The sequence below is a fragment of the Drosophila gunungcola genome, unplaced genomic scaffold (genome assembly GCF_025200985.1).
Source record: "Drosophila gunungcola strain Sukarami unplaced genomic scaffold, Dgunungcola_SK_2 000114F, whole genome shotgun sequence".
NCBI lineage: Eukaryota > Metazoa > Arthropoda > Insecta > Diptera > Drosophilidae > Drosophila > Drosophila gunungcola.
Genome location: NW_026453275.1, coordinates 37,036 through 55,761, shown reverse-complemented (window position 1 = coordinate 55,761; position 18,726 = coordinate 37,036). Strand labels below are relative to the sequence as shown.

Sequence of the window (18,726 nt, the reverse complement as noted above, 5' to 3'; positions counted from 1 at the left end):
GTGATCTTTAATGGTAAATACTCCCAACGCAGTTTGCTGATAATCGTTTGTAGCTAAATCTTGATAATGAGGGCCTCCCCGCCGATTTTCCCAGCTTCAGTTAATGGAAATTTTGTGACCAGGAGGTCATCGACAATAAAATGTCGAATTTAATGCTCAATAACAATAATTACCTTTGCAGTTGTGGTGAAATTGTGCGACTAAAAAGAAATCATAACACAATATTCTTCAAGAAACTGACTTGTTTTGTTTCAATCAAAAATTGTTGAATTCACACAAAGAACATAAGTTATAATATTTAATTTCCCGGTTTTTAAATTAACATTGTTCACCGCCATTAATTATAATTCCTGCACTGGAAAAAAATAAACTGAATATAAAAATAGCTTTGTAAATATACTACTTTTATTTTAAACAAATACATTAGAAACTTAAAACAAATATTTAAAACATTTTTAAGGTTCATATCTATAACTACTGTAAGTTGTTGAATGAAGTGTTGGCAATAAAAAGTTTTATCTATGTAAAAGAGTAACTGTTTTTATGTTGACAAAGGTTGTGAAGCTTTTGTGATCTATAAAATGTTTTATAATTTTAGTGATCATCCTTTGCTTAAGTAGAAAAAATGATATCAGAAGTTTAAAAGCTGTAGTTAGCTTTGTTTATAATTGAGAATCATACAGTGTTATTCAAATTCTCTTTATTGCTCTCTTTAATTAGGTTTCTTTGCTAAGTATGGTTGCAAATAAGCTTTAGCAAATTTATTTATTCACAAAAGCTCATTTCTCAGCAGGCATCCTGAGTCCTGAGAGCAAAAGCTCAGCGATTCACAGAAAAGTTTGAATGGGACATGACACGAGAGTTGAGTTTAACATTTGCGTCTACTGACTTCGTTTTCCGACTGAGGGATGCTGTAATCTCCGCAAATTTTATATTCGTTATATTCCTGAAGACGACAAGAGACGTGCTGTATGAAAATAATTTTCTTAATAATAATTCCCAAAATGTGTTGAGCAAAAAACTAGTTAAATCGTCCTCGCCACTTGCTAAAACGACAAAAGTGCATAACTACAAACAACGTTAAACAATCTTCAGTTTAATATGCATATGTTCGCGTGTGCGATGCGCATGACATACATAAATACCAACGAAGTCCCTATAAATCGTATTCCTACTCAATGGACTTTGCGGAGCTCTATAAACACCTTTATACACATTTGTAAAATGTAAAACCTCGTGCTGAAAATACGCAGTCAATAAATAAAGTCTGCCCACTTTGTGTAAATAAATGGATATATAACCCATGTTTAAATGAAGTTTTTGATGTGCCGCCCAATATTTATTCTGAGGTCCGAAAACGAAGTGGGGCTTGAATCTAGAAAGTTGTTACGTCCAGTTTTAACCTTTCATTAAGTCAAAGAATGTTACATTAAATATCATGAGGAAGTCAACCAAAACGTGAATTAATAATACAAAAACATGAAGAAGTTATATAATTATATTACAAAAGTAAAGTTTTAAAACTGAAAACTAATCCACCCATTGAGTTGACACCCACGCATAAAATTCAGTGTCAAGTGTAAAACATACAACAGCTTCAGGTGGGCGGGATTCGAGGACAGTATCCCCACCCTTCCCCACACCAAAAAAAAAAAATTTTAAAAATTGTATACATGTAATATCAAGACAAAATCATTGAGCAAATTTGATTATTTAAAAAGTTTCATTTCAAATTCGAAAATGTTCGGCCCCCTTAAAATATATCTCTAGATCCGCCTTTTGTAGCTATATAAGTTATACGCAAGCGCTTTATCCAAACAAAAAAAAAAAAACATCTCCTTTTTTTTAACAGAAACGCAACAGAAATCGCAACAGTAACAGCAGCAGCAGCAGCAGCAGCAGCAGCAGCAGCATCCGGTTAGCAGGGCAGAAGTTGCTCGCGAATCAGAAAAGCTCGCTACATTGCGGTTCAACGTAAATCCCACGACCCACAACCTACAACAACCTACAACAACCTACGTGCCTATGAGTGGGCGAGTTCGTGTACATGTCTGGCAATGTATTTGACAGCCTTTCCCTTTTGGCCATTGGTTTGCTTTGTGTGGCTCTGTAAGTATTGCACTTGGAAATGATTCGTTTGGGGGAGCACTGTTAACGCCCACGCAATGTCCATGGTCCATGGAACACACAGCGAAAACTAACCAAACCACATGAGAAATATATATGTAACCACTTGTAACATTTCTCTTTTGAGGGATATAATAACTACATTTGGTTTAATTGACTCTAAATTCTCTACTAAGCATTGCACTTAAAGTGCCATTTAAGTTTTGAAGGACATTCTCATAGAACATGTCTTGGACAATGTTTTTTAATTTGATTTGCTTCTGTAGGTTATATTTTAATTAATCATTTACTGTCAATTTCTTATTTGTTTATACTAAGGAGTGGCCACATAACAATTTGTAACTTTAACATTATTTATTTATAAATAAGTAAATGGGGCGGGGTCTAAGCTGTTATAGGATAACAACAAAAAGATTAAGTAAAAAATGTTTTTCAAAGTATTCTTCTTTATTTACTGTATATATGTAAATAAAGTATTAAGCTCCTAAGAAATTTTTATGTTTTTATTTTTACAAATTTTTTGTTTTTTTGTTTTTTAAACACTTATATATTAAGGTAATAGTTTTCGCTAAAGGGACATATGCACCATAACAAGAATTAAGTTTAAACTAAAAGGAATATTTTTTGGAGTAGGTCTCGGTCTTGGCGACTTAACCAAACTTGCTGTGAAACGTAACGCGCCCCATTATGGAGTTCAACCGACAAACGCTTTGGGTCGTTGGGATTGGCATAAGCACAAACAGTTGAACTCGGATGCCAGAGTTCCGGGTCACTTAGAGACGGAGACGGAGAACGAGAAGGAGTCTCGAGAGGATCAGCTGTCCGAGGAGTTGAGCAAGTTCGGCGAGAAGCTCTTTCCCGTCTCCAACTATCCGCCCTACCAGAACCACCACAACGAGGACAGCCAGGAGGTGCATCACAGTGGCGAGGGGCGAGTGCCCACGATGGAGTCGCCGCCAGTGCCCTCCTCGAAGGCGCGAGCACCTGGCGGGGGCGCCACCTCCAGCGACACGCCCAAATTCCGTAACATTGGGGCGCAGAAGAGTCGCACGGAGATCGTTGGCCAGAGGGAAGTGGATCGAATCGGTTCCCGTGGCCGGGATGGATTCATAGGTGGGCCGAGCAACAAACAGAAGCCCTTCCGTGTCAACATGGCCGTCCTCGTCCAGGACGATCCCAGCCAGCCCGGCGAGACGTATGCCAATTGCCAGAACTCGAACGAGAACTCGGGCGAGAATGCGGCGTGCAACAACGAGGAGGATTCGATGCCCAATTTGCAGCGAGACTGCGAGAAGACGGGTCTGCATGTGATGTGTCCACGGACATTTCGCTGCATCAGCAAGTACTGGCTGTGCGACGGCGACGACGACTGTGGCGACTACTCGGATGAGACGCACTGCGGCGCCAGGACGAACTGCACCGACGATCAGTTCGAGTGCCTGAACGGGTTCTGCATTCCGAGGACGTGGCTGTGCGACGGCGAGAACGACTGCAAGGACTTCTCGGACGAGTCGCTCTGCAATCGCACCAGCTGCACGGACGAGCATTTCACCTGCAACGACGGCTACTGCATTTCGCTGGCCTTCCGCTGCGATGGCGAGCACGACTGCAACGACAACTCCGACGAGATGAAGTGCGCGGCGGTGATCAACAGTTGTCCGGAGGGGGAGTTCAAGTGCCGCGGCGGACTGGGCGGCGCCGGCGGACCCAGTGGCCAGTGCATCCTCAATCGGTTCCGCTGCGATGGGGACAACGACTGCGGCGACTGGAGCGACGAGGAGAACTGCCCCCAGAAGCCGTCGCTGTGCACCTCCAACGAGTACAAGTGCGCCGACGGCACCTGCATCCCCAAGCGCTGGAAGTGCGACAAGGAGCAGGACTGCGACGGCGGCGAGGATGAGAACGACTGCGGCAGTCTCAGCTCGGAGCACCCACTGACCTGCGGTTCCGACGAGTTCACCTGCAACAATGGTCGCTGCATTTTGGTGGGTCTAACATATCTCTAAGTGCACCTCACACCAAATCAAAATTTCTTGTTTTTGGAAAAAACTTTCTTTAAAAAAAGTTAGGATGAATATATCATCATTTGATAAGAAATTTATCCCAAAATCAAGGAATTTTGTTATCTGAGTTTAGAAAGAACACCCTTCGACCTCTAAATACACTTAAAACAAAAGTACACCACTTTATCGAAAATTCCCCAAAGAAATTAATTTTTTTTCTGAAACCAAAAACAAATTTTTAGATTTTAGCAATTTTTTCTAAAGGAAGAACAGTGTTTTTAAACCAAGAGAAGTTTAATACAAGTAAATTTTTCGAAATTGTCCTTTTTTTTACTATTTTCTTAATAAAAGAAAGGCTTACCCTAAAAAAACAAAAAAATTATTAGGATACTTAGGTCAACAATATGAAATAATAAATACATCATCAATAAACATGTCACATTTTTTATAAATATTTCTAGCCCCAAAAGGTCCTTCTTATTATAAATATTTTTTTACACATAAAAATTAATTAATTATTTTTAGGAAATGGCTAACTTATGTCTTTGACCTAGATCAAAAGCAAATGTACTAGACTCTTTATGGTGTTATGTCATTGCAGATAAAACTAGGGCGTATTTTTTGTTTGTAAAGTTTTTTTTTATTTTGAGTGTAGGAACTCCAATTGATCTCTAACATTTTACTTTGCTTTTTCTTATTTACCTTCTAGAAAACATGGCTTTGCGATGGTTATCCAGACTGCACGACTGGAGAGGATGAGGTGGAGTGTCACCTACAATGCGACCTGGGGCAGTTTTTATGCCCGACAAAACAGAACATTACAAATCTTAAGTGAGTATTGAGTAGTTTCTTGTCAAGCTTTTACATCAAATAATAAATCAATTTTTTTTGGTCAAATAATTTTATCTCATCAAAAAAAAAAATTAATAAATAAAACAAATAATTTTTTTTTTTTAACTTTTGAACTGGAATCGTATTTGCTAACTTCTTAAAAAAAAAAACATTTGTTGGTGGACATCTTACTGATGATATATGTATTCGAAATTTGATAAGAAAATTTTTTCTTAAAAAAACGAAAACGAAATACTCCTTGTAGGGCTATATGACACTATACTTTATAATATAATACTATACTATTGGTATCGCTTGTGTTCCCCAGAATTTGTGTTCACCAGAAGCACATTTGCGATGGCCACAACGAGTGTCCTGCCGGCGAGGACGAGGCGAACTGTCCCAAGGAGCGGAAGTGCCCGGAGCCCAGTCCGTGTGAGCAGCTCTGCATTGAGACCCATGCGGGCCTGGATGAGTGTGCCTGTCGACTGGGTTATGTGATGGACAAGAACAAGGTCAAGTAAGTGGAAAGAAACCGCCTTTACTCGCACCATCCAAACTGATTGATTTCATCATCATTGTTCTCCAGCTGCACGGACATCGATGAATGCCAGTACCTGACCAGTCCGGTTTGTTCGCAGAAGTGCCACAACACAATGGGCTCCTTCAAGTGCTCCTGCGAAACGGGCTACATCCTGAGGCCGGACTTGAGGTCCTGCAAGGCACTGGGCGGGGCCATGACCCTGCTGGTGGCCAACCGATGGGACATTCGGCGGGTGACGTTGAGCAACAACCGGTATACGGCCATTGTGAAGGGACTGCACAACGCCATCGCATTGGACTTCCACCATCGCAAGGGACTGATGTTCTGGTCGGACGTGTCCACCGATGTCATCAAGATGGTCTATATGAACGGGACGAGGGTGCGGGATGTCATCAAGTGGGGCTTGGAGTCGCCGGGTGGCATAGCAGTGGACTGGATTCACGACTTGCTCTTCTGGACCGATTCGGGCACTCGCCGTGTGGAGGTTTCCAACTTCCAGGGCAACCTGCGCACGGTCATCGCCTCCTATGACCTGGACAAGCCCCGTGCGATTGTGGTGCATCCGGGCGAGGCACTGGCCTTCTGGAGCGACTGGGGACCCAATCCGAAGATCGAGCGGGCCTACATGGACGGCAGCCAGCGGAAGGTGATCATATCAAAGGGTGTGACCTGGCCCAATGGCCTGGCCATCGACTTTCCCAACAGCAAGATTTACTGGGCCGATGCCAAGCAGCATGCCATCGAGTGCTCCAATCTGGATGGCTCCGATCGAAACAAGGTGCTCAGTGACCACCTGCCACACCCGTTCGCGTTGACCCTCTTCGAGGACACCATGTATTGGACGGATTGGAACACCAAGACGGTGTCGGCAGCGGACAAAATAACGGGCAAGGAATTTCGGGCAGTGCACGAGAACTTCCATTTCCCCATGGACATCCATGCCTATCATCCTGCCCGCCAGCCGGAGTATTCCGATCGTTGTCAGAAGGATCGTCGGGGATTGCGAGGGGGTTGCTCCCATTTGTGTCTGCCGAACAAGACCTCCAGGAGGTGTGGCTGTCCCATTGGACTCTCGCTGAAGGAGGATGGAAAGACTTGTAAGAGTACGGCGGATAAACTGGTACTGGTGGCCCGGCGAAAGGACATCCGGTTGAGGCACCTCAAGAACAACCAGGCCGATCCCAACGAAGTGGACATGATAGTGCCCCTGGACAACCTGAAGCACGCCGTCGCCCTGGATTGGTGCAGCGACACGGACTTCATCTACTGGACGGACGTGGAGCGGAGCACCATCAACAAGGCCCATCTCAATGGGAGCTATCAGCAGCGGGTGGTCCACTCCAACTTGGTGTCCCCCGTGGGCTTGGCCCTGGACTGGATCACAGATAAACTCTACTGGACAGACCCATCAACGAATCGCATCGAAGTCGCCACAACGAACGGAAAGATGAGGACACTGCTCATTTGGGAGAAACTGTACAAGCCACGGGATATCGTTGTCAACCCAATTGGTAAGTTGAGTACATTTTCATTGACAGTACTTTTATTATAATAAGTGTTGGGGAGTACCTAGGTATGTACCCAGTTTACTGAATGTGGTACTTATTAGCTCAACTAGCTAAACATATATATGGATATAGATATTGATTTTTATATACTTTACAAAAAACCTGAGCTAGATAATAAAATATAAATTTTTTTAAGTTCTGGAATTGCTTAATTCCACCAAGTTTAATTTTGTATTATATTCGTTTATTTGAGTAAAAAAAATTTGGGTGCCACTGAAACTTTAACATAATATATGTTATATTTATATTTATGATTATTTTAAATCTATTCCTAATCAGACATAAATACCAGTGCGTCTAATAAATTGCTTCATTCAACTGCAACTTTGAGAATAAAATGTTAAGCTACAAAATAATTTGGACCTTATTTGCAACTTTTACCGACCGTAAATACTTAAAATAAAACCTATCTAGTACCTAACCTAGGTACATAACACTCGCACCTTTCCCAACACTGATTGTAATTTGTATTAACATAAATGAAAGTCCTTCATGAATGGGTCGAAAACGCTTCCTTTTCGATTTTAAACTCTCTACAAAAGATGATCTAGTTATTGGGTTAATAACAATAACTTAAGACTATTTCTATACATATTTTCGTATTTCTTCCTATCCAGATGGCTTTATGTTTTGGTCGGATTGGGGTGACGATCCCATGATTGAACGTGCCAATATGGACGGACATGATCGCGTTACTATATCATCGAAAAAATTAATTTATCCTAATGGACTGGCGATTGATTACGAGAAGAGTAAACTCTACTTTGTTGACGGTGGCACAAAAACATTGGAGTACATGAACTTTGATGGCAGTGGCCGCCAAGTTATTATTAGTAAGTAATTTACTTTTTTATATCTACGAGTCTTTGATCAAAACAACAATTTTAACAATCATTTGATAGGTCAAAAACATAGTTTTATCAAAATGTTTTTGTTTAAAACAAATATAGCTTTTATTTTTTTTAAATACATGTTTTAATGAATAAAAATTAACAATTCAAACTTATAAATGGTTTTATCAAAACAAATTTGTTTTCAAAACAAATATGCTATTTGTTTTTTTAGATGTAGCTCCAAAAAAATAATTTAAAAATATTGTTCAAGCCTAAAAGCAATTATATTTTAAGACAACGAAACTAAACATTTTGTTGTTTGTGTTAATTAAATCAAAATGTTGTTTTTCATTAACATTTTTTTAAACATCATTTATTTAAATACCTTTTTAGTATATATATTAAGATTAAAGAAAACGCTAATTTTTTCTTGTTTTATTAATTATTAGTTAATAATTCCTTTAAATAATGCCGGAACTCTTGTTATATTTCATATACCATCACTATTTTGTTTGCCTATATTTTCTTAACAAATACAATATGTCTTTAAACAGATGGACTTGGCCATCCTTTTGGCTTGGATGTGAGCGAGGGCCGTGTGTTTTGGACAGATTGGGATACCAAGTCTGTGATGAGCGCCAACAAGCTGACGGGCAAGGAAACGAATGTGATTATTGCCAATAGTACGGATCTGATGGACATCCGGGTGTTCCATCGCACTCGAAGGCGCATCTTTAATGCCTGCGACAAGCTGAACGGCGGATGCTCGCACCTGTGTCTGCTCAATCCCACCAGCTACACGTGTGCCTGCACCGTGGGCGTCCAGCTGAAGGAGGACCGGCACACGTGCTCCGAGGGCCCCTCCCAGTACATACTGTTCGCCCACAGGATCGACATACGGCAGATATCGCTGGACTTTGACCACCTGATCGATGTGGTTCTGCCACTGCCGCCCATTTCGAATGCGGTGGCCCTGGACGTGGACAGGCAGACGGGCAACATCTTCTGGTCGGACACCATTGAGAACGTGATCATGAGCTCCAGTCCCGACGGCCTGCATGTGCACAAGGTGGTCGGCGATAGTCTGGAGAATCCGGACGGCCTGGTGGTCGATTCGATTGGCAGAACCATCTACTGGGCCGACGCGGGTCGTCACACCATCGAGGTGGCCAGCTTGGATGGCAGCAATCGGCATGTGATCGCCTACAAGGATCTGGAGTCGCCCCGCGGCTTGGCCCTCGACTACGAGGCTGGTCTTTTGTTCTGGACCGACTGGGGCCACTACCGCAAAATCGAGCGCTCCCACTTGGATGGCAACGAGCGGTCCCGCATCGTCACTGCCAATCTTGGCTGGCCAAACGGACTGTCGCTCGATCTGAAGAGCAAGCGAATCTACTGGGTCGATGCCCGCCTCAAGACCATTGACTCGTGTGATTACACGGGCAACCAGCGCAAGTTAATCATGTCCTCGCTGCACCATCCGTACGCTTTGGCCCTTTCGGAGGACAGCATCTACTGGACCGATTGGAAGTCGAAGGCCTTGCACATGACCGAAAGGCGCAACATTACGGCAAAGCGGGACATAATCACCAATATCGATGGACTGATGGACATCAAGGTCATCTATCAGGATCAGGCGATGGTCGAAAATGTCTGTGGTCGCAATAACGGTGGCTGCTCGCACCTCTGTCTGCGCAATCCATCTAATTTCTCGTGCCAGTGCCCCATTGGACTGCGATTGCGTCAGAATAGCACTACGCAATGCCAGAATTTGCCAGAGGTAAGAATAAGTGGTGCAAACACTGATCATCAATAGAGTACAGTATTCAAATATTCAACATAAATAATAATATTTAAAGAGAGATTTGTATGACATTTAAATTTGTCTTTTAAAACATCATAGGATCGATTTCTCAATGTCATGTTAAGTTTTTACATTGAGTTAAATTACTGTTTCGGAAACATTTACTTATTATTCTTGAAACGTTTGTGGTTAAATTTAAGTTGATTTGTTTCAACTTCTATGAACCGGATTTCTCAATGTCAATTTAAATCCTAGACATTGATTTCGAAAACATTTACATTATTTATTTAACATTATTCAAGGAAAGCTTTTTTTAAATTAAAATGTAAACTTTTGAAAACATATTTTTCAATGTCATGTCAAGTCCTTAATATTGAGTTAAATAATTGTTACAAAAACGATTACTTTTTCAATATCATAAAGACGATTTTCGAGTTGAAATTTGTCAATAGGAAATTTGTATTCCTTACTTAATAGTCAGTTAAATAAATTTAATAATGCTTGTAATTTTAGTTTTAAATATATTTCATTAATTTCAAACACATTGGTTCAACTATAAGCTATGTTTATAATTCCAAATTTATTATAGGATTATCTTCTAATCGCCTTGCGCTCTGGAATTGGCATGATTTCTTTGAACTCTGGCGATTTTATGGACGTCGTTTTGCCAATAAATGGCGTTCATGGAGCAGTTGTCCTCGACTACCACTACCGAAGAAACTTGCTCTTCTTTGCCGATGTGAATCTGGACGTTATTCGGAGGGTTAACCTGTTGAACTTGACCGAAAGCAAGGTGATTGTGGGCACGGATGTGCTAACGCCCAACGGAATTGCTGTCGACTGGATTGCGGACAACCTATATTGGTCGGATACCGATCGCAAACTAATCGAAGTATCTCGTTTGGATGGAAGCTCTCGCAAAAGGATAGTCGAGGATAATTTGGGTGACCCGCGCTCACTTATTGTGCATCCTAAAAAAGCGTACGAACACTATTCAATCCGCATTTTGCAGTCGTTATTAATTTATTTTTTTTTTTTTCACTTTTGCATTTAATTAATATCGTATCTCTGCAGCTATTTGTTCTGGTCAGACTGGAGTTCACCAGCAAAAATTGAACGTAGCTACTTGGATGGTTCAAATCGAACCGTTCTGATTACTTCTGGAATCGGTTTTCCGACAGGCCTGACAATTGATTTTAGGTGAGTTGATCTATTGGTGATTAATTTATAAAACCATCTGGAAAAATAGAGCTACATATTATATATAATCACCTGGTAGATGAGTCACATTTTATGTTATTTAAAATGTTTTTGAATCATTTTAATCGATGGTGGAAGTAAAAAGATACTTATGCCCATACTTGAAAAAAAACATCAAAAAACAAAGAAATTATTGATAACATTTCCTTAAATGAAATAATAATTCAATGAGTAATTATGAACAAGTCCATAATTATTATCATATTTCATTTAAGGAAATATGGTCCCTACAATCCCTACAAAAACAATGAATTACCATGCAAAACTATTATAATTTGTAAGAAAAATAAGTAGGGTATTCATAAAAATATTGTTTTCAGTTCCAAGAGATGGTCCAAACATTTAGATTAACTTAAAAATGTTATTTTTTTGTTATCAAAAAACAGTAATCGGCGATTACTTTGGGCCGATGCTTTGGAGGACAACATTGGTCAAGTGGACTTCAATGGGAAGCGCCGTCAAACGATTGTTCCATACGCACCGCATCCATTTGGCCTGACTATGGTGAGAAAATATATTATTTAAATGGGATATAAGAAAAATGGATATACTAATGCTTACCCGTTCTCAACTAAAGTTCGACAGTAGTATATACTGGACCGATTGGTACAACAAATCGGTGTACCGATCCCAGCGCCTGCCACGAACTGGATTCGGGAATCCCTTCGAGGTGCGTGATGCCCTCAGTGGAGCACTGGATATCCGTGCCGTTTCGCTCAGCCGGCAGCCCAAGAGTTGGAACCACTGCGCCCAGGACAACGGAGGGTGCACCCATCTCTGCCTCTACCGCTATGTGGACTACGTGTGCGCCTGCCCCGACATTCTGGATGCCAAGGATGCGGCATGCTCGACCAAGCCGAAGGTTTTGGTGCATGCCAGCTTGGAGAACGACCAGCTGCTCGAGTACTCGGACGAGTCCACCGACGATTCAACGCCCACGGAGCAGCTGGGCGATCTCAATAACCAGGATGGGGATAATCACACGAAAAAGAGCGACCAGGAACGGGAGTTCTTCGTCCTGGTGGCACTGGGCGTGGTCATTGTCATGGTTGTCATCATAATACTCGTGATTTTCAGTAAGTGCCTATCATTATTTATATTTAAATTTATTTGGCACTTGAGTAACATACTTATGCTTGCAGTGCTGGCCTTCAACACGAGCAAGAAAAAGAACAAACGCAACTCTCGCGGTTCCAGTCGATCAGTACTAACCTTCTCCAATCCGAACTATAATGTCGATGGAACGCCAATGGAGCCCAAGACGAACATATGGAAGCGTTTCAAATACGACAAGTCTCATGTAAGATATGGCGTGTTAAGTATAGTATTTGTAGTAGTATATATCATATACTTTTTGGTCGACAGGAACGAGCAGGGGTCTATGAAGAGCGCAGTCTGACCACGGAGACGGCTTCCTCGAGCCTTTTTGTTCCGACGCCATCGCCTATGGCGTCGCCCTCAACAAAAACAATCCAACTGACAACGCTCTCGACTATCACATAGCTGGCATAAAATAGTTCAAAAGGCCCTCCATAAAGGAAAAGGTTCTTAAAACCAAACGATCGATCGATCGGTCGATCGATCAGTCGATCAATCTACTCGATACCGACTCCTGCAGTTTGGATTCTTTGATTGTAAATGTGTGTGTGTGTGTGTGTGAGTGTGTGTGTGGAAGCAAACTGTTCTTAATTTTTGCCCAGCAACAACAAATTCAGTGAATCAGTTAACTTTTGTTTTTTTTTTTTTTTTTCAAGTGCATCCATGTCCTGTTAAAGCTCGAAAGGGGGTTTAAGATAATAGGAAATATATATTATATTATATGATATATTATTCAATTATGTAATCACTAAATTATTTTCCTATTTTCTAACAATAGGTAATAACTATTAAGTAATTCGGGTGCTTCGACTTTGAACAAAGAAATATCCTACTACTACTGGGCGCATTTTTTTGATGATAACCAATTGAAATGTCCATAACTTGGTTTACATACATATTTATCTGTTTGCCAATGATAAAATCATTGTTAAATCCAAACATTAAAAACACAAAGGATGTGTGGAAGTTTTTAAAGAGATTGCCCTAGCAGAACTATGTCGAAAAACTCCTGTGCGTCTGTAAGCCAAATTAAAAGGCTAGCTCTTATATTATAAGTGCTAGACCGTCGATCTAAGTCTGTATGAAAAATTGTACAACATAATTAATAATGAATGTTAATGAGGCGTCAATGTTTTTTTTTTTTTTTTTCAAAGCCCAAGAATGTAAGCACCGTTCGGTTAAGTGGTTAACACAAATGTTATTAAACTGGTTTAGTTAAAAAATAATGATGATAATGATGATAATGATGATTTTCACAACATGAAGACCGCGGGCTTAATTCCATTCAGGGCTTCAGCAAGATATCTGGCAACTTAAGTTTTCTATCAGTGTTTGTAAATATATTTTATGCTTGCAGATGTATGAACTATTAAATACACAAAAAAGCATTCTTGTATTTGCTCAACAAATTTGGGACAAAATGATTTTCTGTCTTACTTGGTTTGGGACCCATTAGCCTGATCTTACTTTGTAAGGTCTAAACAACAACAGGTAGGTGAAAAATAATGGGTAAACAACTGTACAGAACAATTTTATGATTTTTGAAATACAATTTTTTTTACTTTGATTTTATTATAGTAATAATAATTTGTATTCTTAGTTATACAAAACTTTTATCAAAATTTGTTAAATGACATTGGTGGACAACCCCCAATAAAAAAAACGATGATACATTTTTTATTTAATATTATTTTTATTGTGGTAATATCTGTAAAATTACTAAATGTCGGTTTCTCTGCTCTTTTAGTATAAAATCTCTATATATGTATTTTTATTCCTAACGAGTGAAAATTAAGGCCTAAAAGGATTGAACGAACTACAGACAAATCAAGATTCAGTAGCTTTTACGATTGTAAGAAGACATTTTGGATTGTCTTAAAATTGGAGGACTTGAGCTTGCCTAAGCTAAATGTTATCTTGATTTTCAAATTCCTTTTAATTTTGTATTGACATGATTTAATTTAGGGAAACGCCCTTTAATAGATTTATATAAACTTGGGCTAAAACTGGGCATTTTAAATGCTTTTAAAACTGCTTTCGCTTGCCATATACAAAGGAAAATCAAGAGGAACTTCCCAAAAGCTTCATCAAGCCTTACTAAAGCTCAAATGAGCTTTGTTGTCCTTAAAGCACATGATGTTGGCAACAAAGATTTCCTGGTAACTAAATTGCTCCCATTCTAATATTTAAAAGGGTTAAAGGGAATGGGATGGCATTTAATTTTCAAAATTCACCGTGGCAGCCCAATAGGACATTCGACCGAGGGTACTGTGACCTGTAGGTCAAGCACATTGGCTTGCCGGCAAAAGCTCGTCTTCTACTACATGATGTGAAATCCAGGTCAACGCTCCAGGAAAACTTTTTTCATGACCGAAAATGAAAGGAGTTTGCAGTTCTCGAGACAGCTTGATCGAAATGCGATCGGGTAATGATTCGACCTGCACTTCCTACATCTTGTCTTAATTTAATCTTATTTGAATTGAAAAATACACATAATCTATTTGTTTTTTTTTAGTATTTGTTAGTTCTTAAATTAGTTAAGCTAAAATAACTAAAATAGTACCTAACGATATACGTGCTAAGCTTGCTTACATCCTTCACAACTTCCAGGTACTTTTTAAATTCCACAACAAAAACGTAACAGAAGCTAAGGGTCTCATAATTGTAATAGGAACTATGCACATACATGGTTATATTGCGAAAAAAGGGTTTTGTCACAAATGAACATGAAATAAAAGGCGTGCGGACTTAATTGCAACATGCTTTGCGCATGCCGAATACAAACTATGCCAGCGGCTATTGATGCTGCATTATATAAAGCATGTCACAACGTGCAGCACTTTTAATACGGAAAAGTCCAAAAAGCGATGAGAATGTCACACTTTTGGTGTTCGTCTATACCAGGAAAATAATATTTTTCGTATATACCCGTGAGCTTACCGTGATATTAAAAATGTTTCGAAAAACACAAGCTCTATTTATTGTTAGCGGGTAAGTTCAAAAGTCGTCTGTAACTTCAGTTTAAATTTGGTAATAACTTTTAAATAATAAGGAAGAAAGGTTATTCTAAAATGAAATTTAAACGTGTGATGCTTTAAATTGAGACAGCTAACTGACATACATATATACATGTACATTTACATCGATGCTAATTAAGCCGTTATCAAATATGTGCAATATGTGCTTGGGCACCTCAATTCGAAAATGAAGGCTACAATGCCTGTCCCCCACTTAGCTTATGAGGAAAACAATCAATAAAAGTGGGTAAAAAGTTGATTGATTTTATAATTCCCACATGTTGGTGCGAACTGTGCTAGCTGAAGGACAACGGATTTTAAAATAGTCAGTCATATCAAGAGTACTCTATATTGTCTAATTGCTACAGCACTATCTCCTCTAAGCGTCTCAAATTAAAAAAAATTAGTTATTTTTACAACAAACTCTCAGAAGTCTGAAATCTGAATTAAATAGTTAGTAGATCCTTTACAACATGATAAGCTTTTAAGGTAATATTTTTAATGTAAAGAGCTAGAATATTTTTTATGATATTTAGATATATAAAGTATTTGGTATAAAATTACAATCCATTTGGTTTTAAAACGTTCTTAAAAAATATATTTTCACTAAAAAGCGGAGCTATCTATTTAAAAGAAAAACATCAAGAAAGTTTATTATACAAACCATAATCGCTTTTCTATAATAATTTGTTTTCAGATTTTTTATAATCTTTTGGATGTGTGAGGGACACGTAAGTGATGGTACACTAGCGCCAACATCGTCACATCTACTTTATATAAAGGCTCTCGAGAAAACTGGGATCTTAACCAAATTACCAAATATAACAAGCGAGTTTAGCTCTAGAATATTCAACTCCTTTCGCACATTGCCGTCGTTTAAACAAGTAACCAGTCGATCGGTAAGGAAACGCCAAAGCAACAAGCCTGTTAGCTACTTCTCAGAGGTCTCAAGTCAAAGACGAGTGCCGCGAAAGGCCTCTGCCGACATGCTCAGTCGCAATATTTCAATGATTTTGGAGAACCTACTGAAGCGCTACGAGCAATCGCAACTACCCACGCACGGACAAGGAGTGCCCACCGTGGTGCAGACCAACATTCTGATCCGCAGCATGGGTCCTGTTTCGGAGCTGGACATGGACTACTCGATGGACTGCTACTTCAGACAGTATTGGCGGGACAAACGTCTCAGTTTCAAGGGGCCCATCAAGAGCCTATCTCTCAGCATTAAAATGCTCGACAAAATTTGGCGTCCAGACACTTATTTTTACAACGGCAAGCACTCGCAAATACACATGATTACTGTGCCCAACAAATTGCTTCGACTTGACCAAAACGGTGGAATTCTTTATTCGATGCGGTATGTTGAAAAACTTTTAAATATGTATTATTTATACAATGTTTCCCCCTAATATAGACTAACAATTAAGGCTACGTGTCCCATGGAGCTGCAAAACTTTCCAATGGATAGACAATCATGCCCCCTTGTAATTGGAAGTTGTAAGTTTTAGCTCATTCCTATACTCCGCTCATATTTGAAGCCAGAAAGTACAATTTTTAGATGGATATATCAACCAGCAGCTAATCTATGAATGGAAAAATCAAGATGATGCCGTGTCCTTCGTTCCGGGGATGACATTAAATCAATTTGATCTCATCAGCATGATGCATCGTAATTCTACAACGGTGCGTCGCGAAGGTGACTTTTCAGTTCTGCATGTGGCATTTAATCTCAAACGACACACTGGATATTTCCTAATTCAAGTGAGTAATTTTATATATAATATTGATTATAATTACTAGTAAAAATGTAATCTAGGTCTATGTACCCTGCATACTGATTGTGGTTCTGTCGTGGGTCTCGTTTTGGATACATCGCGAGGCTACGAGTGACAGGGTCAGTCTATGTGTGACATCGGTACTGACCCTGTCCACCATTAGCTTGGACTCCCGAACAGATCTGCCAAAAGTGAAGTACGCCACTGCCCTGGACTGGTTTCTATTGATGAGCTTTCTCTACTGCATTGCCACACTATTGGAGTTCGCTGGCGTCCACTACTTTACCAAGCTGGGCAGCGGGGAGAGTCCTCAGCTGGAGGATCAGTGGGAGGACATTAGTATAGCCAACGAACTGTCGGATCACGTGGCCGAGGATGGGGACGATGCTCCATTTGCAGACGAGGAGGACACAAGCGATGGCACTGAAAATGATGACAACGAAGGGGGTGTCAGCGAATCGATTGACTCCAAGAATGGTGTCTGCGTTTGCAAAAAACACGATGCTCTGGGCCTCGAATACGATGGTTTTCTCAGGCGCGACACCATTTTCTGTCCCACATACAATGTAAGTAAGAGCCACGATTACAGGCGTAAAAATACTGACACTTATCCGTTTGCGTTCCCGATCAGGAGCCATCGTATATCCTGCCTGCCACCATGGAGAGCACCACCCAAACGGAGCCGCCGGCCGTTTCCCGTCTGCACCAGATGTGGTTGTGCCTGAAGAGCGATAACAGTTTCCGGAAACAGCGAGAACGCAAAGCAGCGGAGCAAAAAAGCCAGCAAGGGGGCGCCAACTGTTATGTTAACAGTGTGTCCCTAATTGATCGTGTTGCCCGAATAGCCTTCCCGATGTCCTTTGCATTTCTGAACCTTTTGTACTGGCTGACTTATGGCATGTATAAGAAAGAGTTCTCATGGTCCAACATGAAGGCATAGGAATAAATGTTTAAGTTATACGCAGTAGGATATATAAACCTTTGAATGTGAACTACTTTCAGAAGGGGGCGCCAACTGTTATGTTAACAGTGTGTCCCTAATTGATCGTGTTGCCCGAATTGCCTTCCCGATGTCCTTTGCATTTCTGAACCTTTTGTACTGGCTGACTTATGGCATGTATAAGAAAGAGTTCTCATGGTCCAACATGAAGGCATAGGAATAAATGTTTAAGTTATACGCAGTAGGATATATAAACCTTTGAATGTGAACTACTTTCAGAAGGGGGCTCCAACTGTTATGTTAACAGTGTGTCCCTAATTGATCGTGTTGCCCGAATTGCCTTCCCGATGTCCTTTGCATTTCTGAACCTTTTGTACTGGCTGACTTATGGCATGTATAAGAAAGAGTTCTCAAGGTCCAACATGAAGGCATAAGAATAAATGATAAAGTTATACGCAGTAGAATATATAAACTTTTGAAGGCCGAATTTCTAGTCGGTGCTCGTATATATTGTATTGGCACGAAACATTGAAAAAGGTGTTCGAAATTTGTATATTTCGAGGGTTCTGATACAAATAAAGCCCAAAGTTTGCAGTATTTGAGTATTTTAAATTATATTTTACGTTTGGAATAGGCCAAACGGTGTTGCCTTACAGTTTAAGAAGCACTTCACTTTTATTTTGATCGAAAACCGTAGTTAGGGATGTGGTTCCCTAAGTTTGAGAAGCACTTAATTTTTTCGCGAAAAGGATAAGCGCACTGCTGCATGCAGTTAAAGGGACACTGGGCTTTTATCTGACCAAAAATCGCAAATGGGGAACGCGTAGTGGTGAGTTTGAGAAGCACTGGACTTTAATATTTATCAACAATAGCAATTAAGAAATGTGGTTAGTTCCATTTAATTTCATATTTAGATGATTTGAAGT

General features: G+C 40.1%; 2 protein-coding genes across 4 annotated transcripts; both read left to right on the top strand.

Moving 5' to 3' along the window:
* The first annotated feature begins 835 nt into the window (after positions 1-835).
* LOC128265338 (low-density lipoprotein receptor-related protein 4) lies at positions 836-13,475 on the top strand. Of its 3 annotated transcripts, none has more exons than XM_053001279.1 (14): positions 836-969; positions 1,853-2,109; positions 2,761-4,112; positions 4,840-4,961; positions 5,290-5,481; positions 5,551-7,016; positions 7,691-7,906; positions 8,461-9,686; positions 10,300-10,691; positions 10,785-10,910; positions 11,357-11,474; positions 11,548-12,046; positions 12,113-12,270; positions 12,336-13,475. In XM_053001279.1, the coding sequence occupies exons 2-14, from the start codon at positions 2,058-2,060 to the stop codon at positions 12,471-12,473; spliced, it is 6,057 nt and encodes a 2,018-aa protein (XP_052857239.1). In that variant the 5' UTR covers positions 836-969; positions 1,853-2,057; the 3' UTR covers positions 12,474-13,475. The 3 variants fall into 3 exon arrangements, with proteins under 3 accessions (XP_052857239.1, XP_052857241.1, XP_052857240.1); XM_053001281.1 differs by lacking the exon at positions 836-969 and adding an exon at positions 978-1,280; XM_053001280.1 differs by lacking the exon at positions 836-969 and adding an exon at positions 978-1,601.
* A 1,439-nt stretch (positions 13,476-14,914) lies between these two features.
* Positions 14,915-18,241, top strand: LOC128265324 (gamma-aminobutyric acid receptor subunit alpha-6). Its single transcript, XM_053001248.1, has 6 exons — positions 14,915-15,059; positions 15,783-16,442; positions 16,500-16,582; positions 16,644-16,846; positions 16,902-17,426; positions 17,492-18,241. The coding sequence occupies exons 1-6, from the start codon at positions 15,022-15,024 to the stop codon at positions 17,798-17,800; spliced, it is 1,818 nt and encodes a 605-aa protein (XP_052857208.1). The 5' UTR covers positions 14,915-15,021; the 3' UTR covers positions 17,801-18,241.
* The last annotated feature ends 485 nt before the right edge of the window (positions 18,242-18,726 follow it).

Coding starts and splice junctions, on each gene's coding strand:
- LOC128265338 (XM_053001279.1), top strand. CDS start 2,058: ATGTATTTGACAGCCTTTCCCTTTTGGCCATTGGTTTGCTTTGTGTGG. Junction 4,113..4,839: donor ACAATGGTCGCTGCATTTTG/GTGGGTCTAACA, acceptor TTTACCTTCTAG/AAAACATGGCTTTGCGATGG. Junction 4,962..5,289: donor CAGAACATTACAAATCTTAA/GTGAGTATTGAG, acceptor TGTGTTCCCCAG/AATTTGTGTTCACCAGAAGC.
- LOC128265324 (XM_053001248.1), top strand. CDS start 15,022: ATGTTTCGAAAAACACAAGCTCTATTTATTGTTAGCGG. Junction 16,443..16,499: donor GGAATTCTTTATTCGATGCG/GTATGTTGAAAA, acceptor CCCCTAATATAG/ACTAACAATTAAGGCTACGT. Junction 16,847..16,901: donor CTGGATATTTCCTAATTCAA/GTGAGTAATTTT, acceptor AATGTAATCTAG/GTCTATGTACCCTGCATACT.